Genomic DNA, 14,668 nt, shown 5'->3' on the forward strand with positions numbered 1-14,668 from the left:
GCTCCTCGGTCTCGATGTATTGAGTCCTCCTGGCCGATAGGGTGGCGCTCCTAGGTCTCGATATATTGAGTCCTCCTGACCGATAGGGCGGCGCTCCTAGATCAGATGGGTTTGAGTCCTCCTGGCCGATAGAGCGGCGCTCCTAGATCAGATGGGTTTGAGTCTGCTGGCCGATAGGGCGGCGCTCCTAGATCAGATGGGTTTGAGTCCTCCTGGCCGATAGGGCGGCGCTCCTAGGTCTCGATATATTGAGTCCTCCTGGCCGATAGGGCGGCGCTCCTTGATCAGATGAGTTTGAGTCCTCCTGGCCGATAGGGCGGCACTCCTAGGTCTCGATGTATTGAGTCCTCCTGGCCGATAGGGCGGCACTCCTAGGTCTCGATGTATTGAGTCCTCCTGGCCGATAGGACGGCCCTCCTTTGTCTCGATGTATTGAGTCCTCCTGGCCAATAGTGCGGCGCTCCTAGGTCTCGATGTATTGAGTCCTCCTGGCCGATAGGGCGGCGCTCCTAGGTCTCGATGTATTGAGTCCTCCTGGCCGATAGGGCGGCGCTCCTCGGTCTCGATGTATTGAGTCCTCCTGACCGATAGGGCGGCGCTCCTCGGTCTCGATGTATTGAGTCCTCCTGGCCGATAGGGTGGCGCTCCTAGATCAGATGGGTTTGAGTCCTCCTGGCCGATAGAGCGGCGCTCCTAGATCAGATGGGTTTGAGTCTGCTGGCCGATAGGGCGGCGCTCCTAGATCAGATGGGTTTGAGTCCTCCTGGCCGATAGGGCGGCGCTCCTAGGTCTCGATATATTGAGTCCTCCTGGCCGATAGGGCGGCGCTCCTAGGTCTCGATATATTGAGTCCTCCTGGCCGATAGGGCGGCGCTCCTAGGTCTTGATATATTGAGTCCTCCTGACCGATAGGGCGGCGCTCCTAGGTCTCGATATATTGAGTCCTCCTGACCGATAGGGCGGCGCTCCTAGGTCTCGATATATTGAGTCCTCCTGACCGATAGGGCGGCGCTCCTAGATCAGATGGGTTTGAGTCCTCCTGGCCGATAGGGCGGCACTCCTGGGTCTCGATGTATTGAGTCCTCCTGGCCGATAGGGCGGCGCTCCTAGGTCTCGATATATTGAGTCCTCCTGACCGATAGGGCGGCGCTCCTAGGTCTCGATATATTGAGTCCTCCTGACCGATAGGGCGGCGCTCCTAGGTCTCGATATATTGAGTCCTCCTGGCCGATAGGGCGGCACTCCTGGGTCTCGATGTATTGAGTCCTCCTGGCCGATAGGGCGGCGCTCCTAGGTCTCGATATATTGAGTCCTCCTGACCGATAGGGCGGCGCTCCTAGATCAGATGGGTTTGAGTCCTCCTGACCGATAGGGCGGCGCTCCTAGATCAGATGGGTTTGTGTCCTCCTGGCCGATAGGGCGGCGCTCCTAGGTCTCGATGTATTGAGTCCTCCTGACCGATAGGGCGGCGCTCCTAGATCAGATGGGTTTGAGTAGTGATGGTGCGTTGTGTTCAGGGTTAATGTCTTTGATGTTTTTTAAACAGACTGTTTAACAGCTGTGGGCCTTGGATATATCGATGTTGCTATGGTGGTGAAAAGGCTTTAATTGTATTGTACTCCAGCCGGTAAGCGTGTGGAGAGGATGTGGTGAAGATGCACCGGGATTTATTTCCCCCGGCCTGGGACAGCCCTCGGGATCCCGAGTAAAACAAAATGTCTGAGCTTGTGAGGCTCTGCCTTTGTTACCGGGGCCGGGGCCGGGGCCGGGGCCGGGGCCCTGGCCCTGGCCCTGGCGGTAAGCGAGCTCCCTCTTGGCTACTTGCATATTCAGGCCCCTTGGCCGCGCTGTGAGACCTGTGCAGTCCTCCCACCTGTTCAGGAGCAGAGCCTTCGTGGGAGAGGGAGAAAGGGCTGTCACCTGCTTCCTGACACCAACTGACTGCACACCAGACAGACCTTCTCCTGGCACTCACTTCACACACACGTTAAAATAATTATCATTGCAACTTACAATCCCGACAGAGTGGAAACAAGCAATTGGGGGTTAACACTGACCCTCCAAAGACTAACCCATCCAGACTTTTTACCAACCCTACATTTACCTCTGACTAATCCCACTCTAACCTGTACATCCCTGGGCACTACGGGGCAATGTAGCACAGCCAATCCACCCTAACCTGCACATCTTTGGACTGTGGTAGGAAACCGGAGCACCCAGAGGTAACCTATGTAGACCTAGGGAGAATGCACAAACTCCACATGGACAGTCCTCTGAGGCTGGAATCCAGCCTGGTGCTCTGGCACTGTGAGGCAGGTGCGCTTAACCACTTGCTGCCCTTGTTACCATAGTTTTGATTATACTTTAAAGTTTTTGAAATACTCGAGGTAATTGGGAATGTTTGGCTTGGATTTATAAATAGAAATCATGTTCAACCAACTTGTTGCAGTTGTTTTAAACCGTAACGTGTAATGTGAATTACATCGTCATAGGGTCATAGAGCTGTATAGCACAGAAGTGGACCCTTCGTTCTGACCTGTCCATGCTGACCCAGATATCCTAAATTAATCTAGTCTCATTTGCCAGCACTTGGCCCATGTCCTTTTAAACCCTTCTTATTCATGTACCCATCCGCGTGCCTTCTAAATGTTGTAATTGTATCAGCCTCCACCATTTCCTATGGCAGCTCGTTCCACACATGTAGCACCTCTGTGAAGTTACCCCTGGGTCCCTTTTATATTTTTCCACTCTTACCTTAAACCTATGCATTTCTAGTTCTGGACTCTCCCACCTCAGGGGAAAAACCTTGTCTATTCATCCTATCCATGCTCCTCGTGATTTTATAAACCTCTATAAGGACACCCCTCAGCCTCCGAAGCTGCAAGGATAACAGTCTCAGCCTATTCAGCCTCTCCCTGTAGTTTATAACTTCCAATCCTGACAACATCCTTCTAAATCTTTTCTAAACCCTTTCAAGTTTCACAGCATCCTATAACCCGAAACGTCAATTCTTCTGTTCCTTTGATGCTGCCTGACCTACTGCGTTTTTCCAGCAACACATTTTTAAGCTCTGATCTCCAGCATCTGCAGTCCTCACTTTCTCTTAATTATATTATAGACCCCCTAATAGTCAGAGGGAAATTGAGAAACAAATGTGTAAGGAGATCTCACTTATCTGTAAGAATAATAGGGTAGTTATGATAGGGGATTTTAACTTTCCAAACATAGACTGGGACTGCCATAGTGTTAACAGTTTAGATAGAGAGGAATTTGTTAAGAGTGTACAAGAAACTTTTCTGAGTCAGTACATGGATGTACCTACTAGAGAAGATGCAAAACTTGACCTACTGTGGGAAATAAGGCAGGACAGGTGACTGAGGTGTCAGTGGGGGGGGCACTTTGGGGCTAGTGATCATAATTCTAATAGTTTTAAAATTGTGATGGAAAAGGATAGACCAGATCTAAAAGTTGAAGTTTTAAATTGAAGGAATAAATTTAATGGTATTAGGCAAGAACTTTCAAAAGCCGATTGGGGGGGGCGGATGTTCGTAGGTAAAGGGGCAACTAGAAAATGGAAAGCCTTCAGAAATGAGATAACTAGAGTCCAGAGATAGCATATTCCTGTTAGGGTGAAAGGAAAGGCTGGTAGGTGGAGGGAATGCTGGATGACTGGAGAAATTGAGTGTCTGGTTAAGAAAAAGAAGAAAGCATATTAGATTAGATTAGATTTCCTACAGTATGGAAACAGGCTGTTTGACCCAACAAACCCACCCAGACCTATTCCCCTATCCTTTATTTATCTCTGACTATGGGCAATTTAATATGGTTAATTCACCATACCTGCTAATCTTTGGATTGTGGAAGGAAACCAGAGCACCCGGAGGAAATCCACGCAGGCACGGGGAGAATGTTCAAATTCCACACAGACAGTCACCCGAGGTGGAAATCGAACCCAGGTCTCTGGCATTGTGAGGCAACCGTGCTAACCACTGAGCCACCGTGCCACCCCAGAGATAGACAGGAGAAATTGAGTGAATCCTTAGATGAGTGTAAAGGCAGTAGGAGTATATTTAAGAGGGAGGGCAGAAAGGGGAAATGAGAAAGCTTTAGCAAATAGGGTTAAGGAGAATCCAAAGGGTTTTTACAAGTACATTAAGGATAAAAGGATAACTAGGGAGCAAATGGGACACCCTAAAGATCAGCAAAGTAGTCTTTATGTAGAGCCACAGGAGATGGGGGAGTCACTAAACGAATATTTTGTACTGGTGGAGAAGGACTTTCCTGGTCGCGCTACTATAGGAAAGATACAGAGGCTTTGGAGAGGTGGAAAGAGGGTTTACCAGGACGCTGCCTGGACTTGAGGGCTTGCCATATGAAGAAAGGTTGAATAAGCTTGGACTTTTCTCTCTGGAGAGTAGGACGAAGAGAGGTGACCTGATCGAGGTGTACAAAATAATGAGAGGAATAGATAGAGGCAACAACCAGAGACTTTTCCCCAGGACAGGATTGTCTGGTATGAGAAGCCATAGTTTGAAGATATTAGGAGAAAGATATAAAGAAGACATCAGAGGTAGGTTCTTTATGCTGAGAGTTGTGAATGCAAGGAATGCATGGCCAGTTGAGGTGGTGGAAGCAAAGTCATTGGGGACATTTAAGCGACTGCTGGACATGCACATGGATAGCAGTGAATTGAGGGGTGCATAGGTTCAGTTACTATATTTTACATTAGGATTAAGTCTTGACACAACATCGTGGGCCTAAGGGCCTGCTCTGTGCTATACTTTCCTATGCTCCTAAGACATAGAATGTGGGGAAATAGATGGCAATATCTTGAAAAATGTCCTTTTACAGAGGAGGAAGTGCTAGATATCTTGACATGCATAAAGTTGGATAAATCACTAGGACCTGATGAGGTTTATCCTAGAACTCTGTGGGAAGCTAGAGAAGTGGTGGTTGGGCCCTTGCTGAGATATTTGTATCACCAATAGTCACAGGTGAAAGTGCCACAAGACTGGAGGTTGGTTAACGTGATGCCACAATTTAAGAAAGGTGAGTCCTCCTCTTTTTGTCATTTACACAAATGATTTGGATGCGAGCCAGTGAACTATAGACCAGTGAGCCTGATATCAGTGGTGGGAACATTGTTGGAAGAAATCCTGAGGGATTTACATGTATTTGGAAAGGCAAGGACTAATTAGGAATAGTCAACATGACTTTGCGTGTGGGAAATCATGTCTCATAAACTTGATTGAATTTTTTGAAAAAGTAACAAAGAGTTTTGATGAGAGCACAGCGGTTGACATGATCTGTATGGACTTCAGTAAGGCGTTCAACAAAGTTCCCCATGGGAGACCGGTTAGCAAGGTTAGATCTCACAGAATACAGGAAGAACTAGCCATTTGGATGCAGAACTGGTTCAAAGGTAGAAGACAGAGGGTGGTGGTAACCTATGGGGAGTGGAGTGCCACAAAGATCAGTCCTGGGTCCACTACTTTTCGTCATTTATATCAATGATTTTGATATAAACGTAGAAGATATAGTTAGTAAATTTACAGATGACACCAAAATTGTAGTGGACAGAGATTACAACAGGATCTTGATCACATGGTCCAATGGGCTGAGGAGTGGTAGATGGAACCAAAAGAGAAATGCTGGAAAATCTCAGCAGGGCTCGCAGCATCATTAAGGAGAGAAAAGAGCTGACGTTTCAAGTCTAACTGACCCTTTGACAAAGCTTTGACAAGAGGTCAGTTAGACTCGAAACATCAGCTCTTTTCTCTCCTTACAGATGCTGCCAGACCTGCTGAGATTTTCCAGCATTTCTCTTTTGGTTTCAGATTCCAGCATCCGCAGTAATTTGCTTTTATCCAGTGGTAGATGGAGTTTAGATAAATGCGAGATACTGCAAATCTTAGCAGAAGTTATACATTTAATGGTAAGGTCCTAGGGAGTGTTGGTGAACAAAGAGACCTAGAAGTGCAGTTTCATAGCTCCTTGAAAGTGGAGTCACAGGTAGATAGGATAGTGAAGAAGGCATTGGGTATGCTTTCCTTTATTGGTCAAAGTATTGAGTACAGGAGTTGGGAGGGTCATGTTGCGGCTGTACAGGACATTGGTTAGGCCAGTGTTGGAATATTGCGTGAAAAGATGTTGTGAGACTTGAAAGGGTTCGGAAAAGGTTTACAAGGATGTTGCCACAGCTGGAAGAGTTGAGCTATAGGGAGAGGCTGAATAGGCTGGGGCTGATTTCCCTGGAGCATCAAAGGCTGAGGGGTGATGTTAGAGATGTTTATTAAATCATGAGGGACGTGGTTATAGTAAATAGACAAAGTCTTTTCCCTGAGGTGGCTGAGTCCAGAACTACAGGGCATAGGTTTAGGGTGAGAAGGGAAAGGTATAAAAGGTACCTAAGGGGCAACTTTTTCACGCAGAGGGTAGTGCCTGTCTGGAATGAGCTGCCAGAGGAAGTGATGGAGGCATTTGGATGGGTATATGATTATGAAAGGTTTCGAGGAATATGTGCCAAGTGCTGAAAGGTGGGACTAGATTGGATTGGGATATCTAGTTGGCGTGGACCATTTGGACTGAAGGGTCTCTTTCCGTGCTGTACATCTCTATGACTGTATGATATGACGCAGTTCCAATTACCATTTCTATCAAATTGGAGGTCAACCTGGCTTACTGGAGTGCATTCCGGAAGCAGTACCAGGAATGTGAAGTTGGTGATAGCATCAATCAGGAAACGTAGGGAAGTAGCAGATATAGCAGATATTTTGGGTGACGTCAGTCTGCAGTGCTTAATTTGATCGCTTGATTTGGAACCACTTATCCAATATTAGCTGGATTTTGTAATGACTGACTTTAAATTTTCCAATATTGATTGCAACCTCCTTCGAACAAAAGATTTGAATGGAGCTGATTTTATAAGGTGTGTTCAGAAGGGTTTCCTAACTCAGTACATTGACAGGCCAACAAGGGGAGAGGCCATTCTAGATTTAGTGCTCAGAAATGAGCCAGGGCAGGTATCAGATCTTGTGGTCGGAAAGGATTTTGGTGATAGTGACCACAACTGCCTCAGATTCTACATAGCTATGGAGAAGGAGAGGATTAGGCAAAATGGGAGGATATTTAATTGGGGAAGAGGAAACTATGATGCGATTAGACATGAGTTAGGACGCATGGATTGGGAGCAATTGTTCCATGGTAAAGGCACTATAGCCATGTGGAGACTGTTTAAGGAACAGTTATTACAAGTGATGAATAAATATGTCCCTCTGAGACAGGCAAGAAGTGGTAAGATAAAGGAACCTTGGATTATGAGAGCAGTGGAGCTTCTGGTCAAAAGGAAGAAGGCAGCTTACGTAAGGTGGAGGAAGCTAGGATCAAGCTCAGCTCTACAGGATTACAGGCAGGCGAGGAAGGAGCTTAAAAATGGTCTGAGGAGAGCCAGGAGGGGGCACGAGAAAGGCTTGGCAGAACGGATTAGGGAGAACACAAAGGCATTTTACACTTACGTGAGGAATAAGAGAATGGTCAAAGAAAGAGTAGGCCCGATCAGGAATAACATAGGGAATTTGTGTGTGGAGTCTGAGCAGTTATGGGAAGCCCTAAATGAGTTTTTTGCTTCTGTCTTTACGAAAGAAACGAACTTTGTAGTGAATGAAACCTTTGAAGAGCAGGTGTGCATGCTGGAATGGATAGAGATAGAGGAAGCTGATGTGCTGAAAATTTCGTCATCCATTAAGATTGACAAGTTGCCAGGCCCGGACCAGATTTGTCCTTAGCTGCTTTGGGAAACGAGAAATGCAATTGCTTCGCCACTTGGGAAGATCTTTTCATCCTCGCTCTCCACTGGAGTCGTACCTGAGGACTGGAGAGAGGCAAATGTAATTTCTCTCTTCAAGAAAGGAAATAGGGAAATCACCGGCAATTACAGACCAGTAAGTCTCACGTCTGTCGTCTGCAAGGTGTTAGAAAGGAGTCTGAGGGATAGAATTTATGACCATCTAAAAGAGCATGGCTTGATTAAGTACAGTCAACACAGCTTTTCATCAGCTTTCCACATCCATCAAAGTTTTACCTGCACATCCACTAATATCATCTATTGTATCCGTTGCTCCCGATGCGGTCTCCTCTACATTGGGGAGACTGGGCGCCTCCTAGCAGAGCGCTTTAGGGAATATCTCCGAGACACCCGCACCAATCAACCAAATCGCCCAGTGGCTCAACATTTCAACTCCCCCTCCCACTCTGCCAAGGATATGGAGGTTCTGGGCCTCCTCCACCGCCGCTCCCTCACCACCAGACGCCTGGAGGAAGAACGCCTCATCTTCCGCCTCGGAACACTTCAACCCCAGGGCATCAATGTGGATTTCAACAGTTTCCTCATTTCCCCTTCCCCCACCTCATCCTAGCTTCTAACCTCCAGCAACTCGATCCCCTGACCTGTCCGGACTTGTCCGACCTGCCCAGCTCCTTTTCCACCTATCCACTCCACCCTCTCCTCCCTGACCTATCACCTTCATCTCCTTCCCCACTGACCTATTGTACTCTATGCCACTCTCTCCCCACCCCCACCCTCCTCTAGCTTATCTCTCCACGCTTCAGGCTCTCTGCCTTTATTCCTGATGAAGGGCTTTTGCCCGAAACGTCGATTTTGCCTGTCCTCGGATACTGCCTGAATTGCTGTGCTCTTCCAGCACCACTGATCCAGAAACAGCTTTTTGAGGGGCAGGTCATGGCTCACAAACCTTATCGAGTTCTTTGAGGATGTGACTAGAAAAGTTGATGAGGGTCGAGCTTAGATGTGGTGTATATGGACTTCAGCAAGGCATTTGATAAGATTCTGAGGAGAAAGTGAGGTCTGCAGATGCTGGAGATCAGAGCTGGAAATGTGTTGCTGGAAAAGCGCAGCAGGTCAGGCAGCATCCAGGGAACAGGAGAATCGACGTTTCGGGCATAAGCCTGAAGAAGGGCTTATGCCCGAAACGTTGATTCTCCTGTTCCCTGGATGCTGCCTGACCTGCTGCGCTTTTCCAGCAACACATTTCCAGATTTGATAAGATTCCCCATGGAAGGCTTATTCAGAAGGTCAGGAGGAATGGGATTCAAGGGAACATAGCTGTCTGGATACAGAATTGGCTGGCCAACAGAAGACAGCGAGTGGTAGTAGAAAGAAAATATTCTGCCTGGAAGTCTGTGATGAGTGGTATTCCACAGGACTCTGTCCTTGGGCCTCTATTGTTTGTAATTTTTATTAATGACTTGGATGAGGGGATTGAAGGATGGGTCAGTAAGTTTGTAGATGACACAAAGGTTGGAGGTGTCGTTGACAGTGTAGAGGGCTGTTGTAGGCTGCAGCGGGACATTGACAGGATGCAGAGATGGGCTGAGAGGTGGCAGATGGAGTTCAACCTGGATAAATGCGAGGTGATGCATTTTGGAAGGTCGAATTTGAAAGCTGAGTACAGGATTAAGGATAGGATTCTTGGCAGTGTGGAGGAGCAGAGGGATCTTGGTGTGCAGGTACATAGATCCCTTAAAATGGCCATCCAAGTGGACAGGATTGTTAAGAAAGCATATGGTGTATTGGCTTTCATTAACAGGGGGATTGAGTTTAAGAGTCATGAGATCTTGTTGCAGCTCTATAAAACTTTGGTTAGACCGCACTTGGAATACTGCATCTAGTTCTGATCGCCCTATTATAAAAAAGATGTGGATGCTTTGGAGAGGGTTCAGAGGAGGTTTACCAGGATGCTGCCTGGACTGGAGGCTTATCTTATGAAGAGAGGTTGACTGAGCTCTCATTAGAGAAAAGGAGGAGGAGAGGGGACCTAATTGAGGTATACAAGATAATGCGAGGCATAGATAGAGTCGATATCCAGAGACTATTTCCCAGGGCAGAAATGACTAACACGAGGAGTCATAGTTTTAAGCTGGTTGGAGGAAAGTATAAAGAGGATGTCAGAGGCGGGGGTTTTTTTACACAGAGAGTTGTGAGAGCATGGAATGCGTTGCCAGCAGCAGTTATGGAGGCAGGGTCATTGAGGACATTTAAGAGACTCCTGGACATGTATATGGTCACAGAAATTTGAGGGTGCATACATGAGGATCAGTGGTCAGCACAACATCGTGGGCTGAAGGGCCTGTTCTGTGCTGTACTGTTCTATGTTCTACATAAATAATACTAACTTTTAGCTTTGCAAATTGACATTACATTTTGGGCTGTGGCTGGTGCTATTCATAAAACATTCCTATGCTATTCAGTAAACCATTTATTGTAATAGAAAATGTTGCTATGCCATACCGTGAATTTGCATATTATAGTTGATTGCTAGTTTGCAGTTTATGATGAAGGCAGATGTTCACCTCCATTTTACTATATGGTGGTAACTCCTATTGATACTTGAATAGATAAATTTGTGACAGGTAGATTACTAAAGATTGGGTCATCTAGTTTCTTGTTTGCCCAATCCTGCAATTATGTCCGTTAGGACTCAGTCACTCAGCCAGCAGTGACGCTACTGATCTTGGTGATTAACTTTGAATTCTAACATTCAGGTTACAATCCTTTCTCTTGCCTCACACAGTACTTGCTTCAAGTAGTTTTTAGAACAAGTATGTCTGCAGTCAACGTTGAAAATATTTTTGAAAATTTCTGTCCCAATTGTCTTCCCTTATACCACCACTTTTGTTTGGTCTATCAGTTCTACAGGACAGAACGCACTCAGGGATGATGATCAAGGAATTCTGTGAACAACTGTGTTAGTTTGAGATTTGACCAATCCATGAGTCTCCTTTAATACTAGCTCAAAGCTCAGTGTGGAAACAGACCTTTCGGCCCAATAAGTCCCTACTGAGCCTCAGAAGAGTATTCCACCCAAACCCATTCGCCCAATTTTGGAATCAAAACCCTGGCACTGTGAGGCAGCAGTGCTAATCACTGAGCCACTGTGCCACTTAGTAAAATGAACTCTACTTGGTATCCAGAGCTGAGTTTACAAGCTGCAGTGATGTCAACTGATTTATCATTTCCTTTTCTTTGTCATTCTATCAATTTTGGTACAAGTTAGTGCCTTGTTGACCATTCAGTCTTCAAAAGTCAAACATATCATCAACCAAGAATGAACGAAACAGCAGATTTACTGTCTAAAGGATATTAAGTAAATGTGATATGCGTTCTTCACCACCAAATGTGATCTAAATAAAAGTAAATACAGCTGATGTTGGAAGTCTGAAATAAAAATAAAGTGCTGGAAAATTGGCCAGGCTAAATTGTCCATAATGTTCAGGGATGGGATGGGGATTTGGTGGAATAGAAAGTAATATAATAGGGGAATAGTCAGGGTGGTCTTCAGAGGGTCATTGTGGACTTGTTGGGCCTAAAGGCCTGTTTCCACACTGTAGAGATTCCATGATCTTATGATAGTTATTTAAGCTAAGATTTAAGATTCTTTTGAATTCATGATTAACTGGCTACTATCCTGAAACTTGAGGTCATGTCCCAGTACATTCACGGATAGTGGATTACTAGTCCAGTGATGATACACCACATACAATGTTAAGAGCAGCATACAAATTCATGTCATGTTCCTGATGCCTGTTAATTCTATAGATTTGATTTAAATTGCTGAATTGGAATGAAAAGTTAGATAAAATTTGGAAGGATATTATGTTTGTAAAATCTTGTATTCAAACTGATTTAACTGTTCTCATTTGCAGGCTTGTCTATACAAGATAACGATCATGGAACTATGTAAAGCAAAGTACTTTATTGGCCAGTCAATTTGACTTTAGTGGAAGTTTCCAAAGCACTAACGGAGATGGGTATGAGAATTAAACTACACAGTGCTGACCACCCTAACAATCTTCTTAAGGAACTTAATAAGTTTAGGTTGTCCGAAACCATGTGTGATGTAATCATCATGGTTGGCAACAGGACATTTTCAGCACACAAATCAGTGCTTGCATGTGCTGCTGGCTACTTCCAGAAGCTCTTTCTGAATTCTGAGGTTAATACTGCAAGAACATACGTGGTAGACTTCATCACCCCGGCAAATTTTGAAAGAATCTTGAATTTTATCTATACAGCTGAGCTTTTTACTGATCTCATTAATGTTGGTGTTATCTATGAGATGGCAGAGAAGTTGGGAATGCAAGATCTTCTGAAGGCTTGCTACTCCACCTTTCCTGACTTGGAAAAGACAGAAACCAATAAACCAACAGATCAATCACCCGAAGGCTATGCACCTCTCACCGGGGCTTCAAATGACCAAAACACCCCCATGTCAGACTCCAGGGGCCCAGGCCCACAATTTTGTCAAAACAGAAGTTACATAATGCAGGTTGAAGTAGGAGAGAGTTTTAAAAGTGAAGAGCGAAATCTTGTGAATGAAAATGGCCCAAGTATGCCATTGATGTACCAACAGTCAACAAAAACTGAAGATAACCTGGAGATGGAATACAGCCAATGCACAACAAGTGAGAATGTGCCTTTGACCTCTAATAAAGGCCCATGTGAGCTGTATGAAATACAGAGTAATGGATATTATAATCAAACCAGTTTACTGGTCACTGGAGAATCTCTCAAAGAGAGTAGTAATTCCTGTGTCAGTAACAATGTCGACCTCCAGGTTCAATCAATGAAGGAAATGGAGTGCATGCAGTTTGATGGTATTGAACAGGATGGCCTTAATATTGATGACCATCAAGAGAGCAGAGGTCCTTCTGAAGAAATAATCGAGTTAACAGATGACAGTGAAGATGACAATCTTGTCTGTGTTAAGGATAGTAATGGTGAAGGTAAGAGTATGCCATGCCAGGTGTGTGGCAAGGTCTTGCCAGCCAACATAGGAATGATTAGGCAACACGGTAAACTCCACATTGATGCAAAAGAGGGGCTATGTACTGTGTGTGGCACCAAGTTCACTGATAGGAGCTCTCGAATCACCCATGTTTTGTCTCACGTTGGAATTTTTCTCTTCTCGTGTGACATGTGTGAAATGAAATTTGTAACACAGTGGCAAGTGGCTGGACACAGGAAAGGGAAGCCACATGATACTAACATTATTGTCCAACCAAATACCATCTTGCCTGCTGAAGCTAATTTTGGTGGCTCTCCCACAGAACTGTTTTGTGCTGTCTGTGGAAAGACAGTCACTAAAGATTATCTTGCTGTGAAAGACCATATCCTTTCCCATCTTGACATGAAAAGTCTCTCCTGTAGTGTCTGTGAGCAGCCATATAGATCAGTCTGTAGCCTAATGTGGCATGTTTTATCCCACATGAATATATCAATCTTTTCCTGTTCTGTATGTGGTAATAGCTTTGTAGACCGAACTGTTCTAGAGCAACATATGGCTTCACACCAGGGTATGGAGTATTTATATGAATGTAATTTCTGCTGTAGAAAGTTTCGGTTAGAAGCCTCTTATCAGAACCATGTGAAGATACATAAGAGGAATAACTTGGATGGCACAAAAGGTCTAACTACTCCACACCAGTGGCTCAAAAAAACCTTAGCAACATCACCATCAGATGAGTCTACAAGTGATGGACATGTACCTGGTGTATACCAAGAGACCCTTCTGACCCTTCCCTCAAACCAAGGCAAAGCCAACTCCAAAGGGAACTGGTATGAATGTGAATTTTGTGGTAAAAGGTTTTCCCATTCCAGTGAGTTTCAGTATCATCTCCGAATCCACTCAGGAGAGAAGCCCTATGAATGCAAGCTGTGCCACAAGTTCTTCAGGGGGCGATCGACTGTCAAAAACCATCTAAAGACCCATTCAGGTGCCCTTATGTATTGCTGCACGGTTTGCCAGAAGTATTGTCCCACCTTGAACCTTATGATTAAACATGTGGAGATGCACAAAGATGGGGGCCTACCTCCTGACTTTAACATTGCACAGACATTCATGTACATCGTGCATTCCAAACAGTCAGTAAAAATGATGGACTAACCCTTACCCGAAAAGGAAACCGTTCCATTGTTGAAATTAAAAACTGTATTCAGAAGTAAACTTCAAATAAAGTCTCATTTTAATGTACAGTGGAATGTTCAACGCTAAGATCAGATTTATAATGAGCTTATGGTTGACAGAATGTTTCAAGAGTTAGCAAATTGATCATAAAGATTTGATTCATTTATAGAGTCATAAGACTCAGACATTACAGAGATAGAGCTACTCATCTCAGGTATCCTTGCCTGCATTTGGCTCTTATCTCTCTAAATCGTTTTAATCCATGCACGTGTCCTACTATTTTTAAATGTAATCATTTTTCCGGCTTCTGCCACTTCCTCAAACAGGTCCTCATCTGTACACATATCATCCTCTGATAAAAGTTGCCCCTGAGATCCCTTTTGAATATTTTCCCTCTCACCTTAACCTGTGCCCTCTTGTTTGGATTCCCATACACATCCCATGCCTTTGGCTATTCATCTTACCTGTACCCCTAGGTTTTACAAACCCATTTAAGATCACTCCTCAGCCCTGGACATTCTGGGTTAACAATCCTAGCCTATCCCATCTCCCTATAACTCAGACATTCCAGTCTTAGCAACATTCTCGTAAATCCTTTCAGCGCACTATGTAGTTTTAACAACGTTCTTCCTGCAGCAGAATAACCAGAATTGTAGTTTTCTAAACATGAACTCACTAATGTCTTG

General features: G+C 44.9%; 1 protein-coding gene across 3 annotated transcripts; it reads left to right on the forward strand.

The window, feature by feature from the left end:
• The first annotated feature begins 1,518 nt into the window (after positions 1 to 1,518).
• On the forward strand, positions 1,519 to 14,048 carry LOC148134605 (zinc finger and BTB domain-containing protein 39-like). Of its 3 annotated transcripts, none has more exons than XM_087985658.1 (3): positions 1,519 to 1,627; positions 4,852 to 5,049; positions 11,722 to 14,048. In XM_087985658.1, the coding sequence occupies exon 3, from the start codon at positions 11,823 to 11,825 to the stop codon at positions 13,959 to 13,961; it is 2,139 nt and encodes a 712-aa protein (XP_087841784.1). In that variant the 5' UTR covers positions 1,519 to 1,627; positions 4,852 to 5,049; positions 11,722 to 11,822; the 3' UTR covers positions 13,962 to 14,048. The 3 variants fall into 3 exon arrangements, with proteins under 3 accessions (XP_087841784.1, XP_087841785.1, XP_087841786.1); XM_087985659.1 differs by adding an exon at positions 7,642 to 7,940 and having other exon boundaries at positions 1,525 to 5,049; XM_087985660.1 differs by lacking the exon at positions 4,852 to 5,049 and having other exon boundaries at positions 1,527 to 1,627.
• The last annotated feature ends 620 nt before the right edge of the window (positions 14,049 to 14,668 follow it).

Source organism: Chiloscyllium plagiosum, unplaced genomic scaffold, assembly GCF_037043375.1.
Source record: "Chiloscyllium plagiosum isolate Xiang-an unplaced genomic scaffold, Cpla_swu_hap1 HiC_scaffold_53Y, whole genome shotgun sequence".
NCBI lineage: Eukaryota > Metazoa > Chordata > Chondrichthyes > Orectolobiformes > Hemiscylliidae > Chiloscyllium > Chiloscyllium plagiosum.

Coding starts and splice junctions, on each gene's coding strand:
- LOC148134605 (XM_087985658.1), top strand. CDS start 11,823: ATGGGTATGAGAATTAAACTACACAGTGCTGACCACCCTAACAATCTT.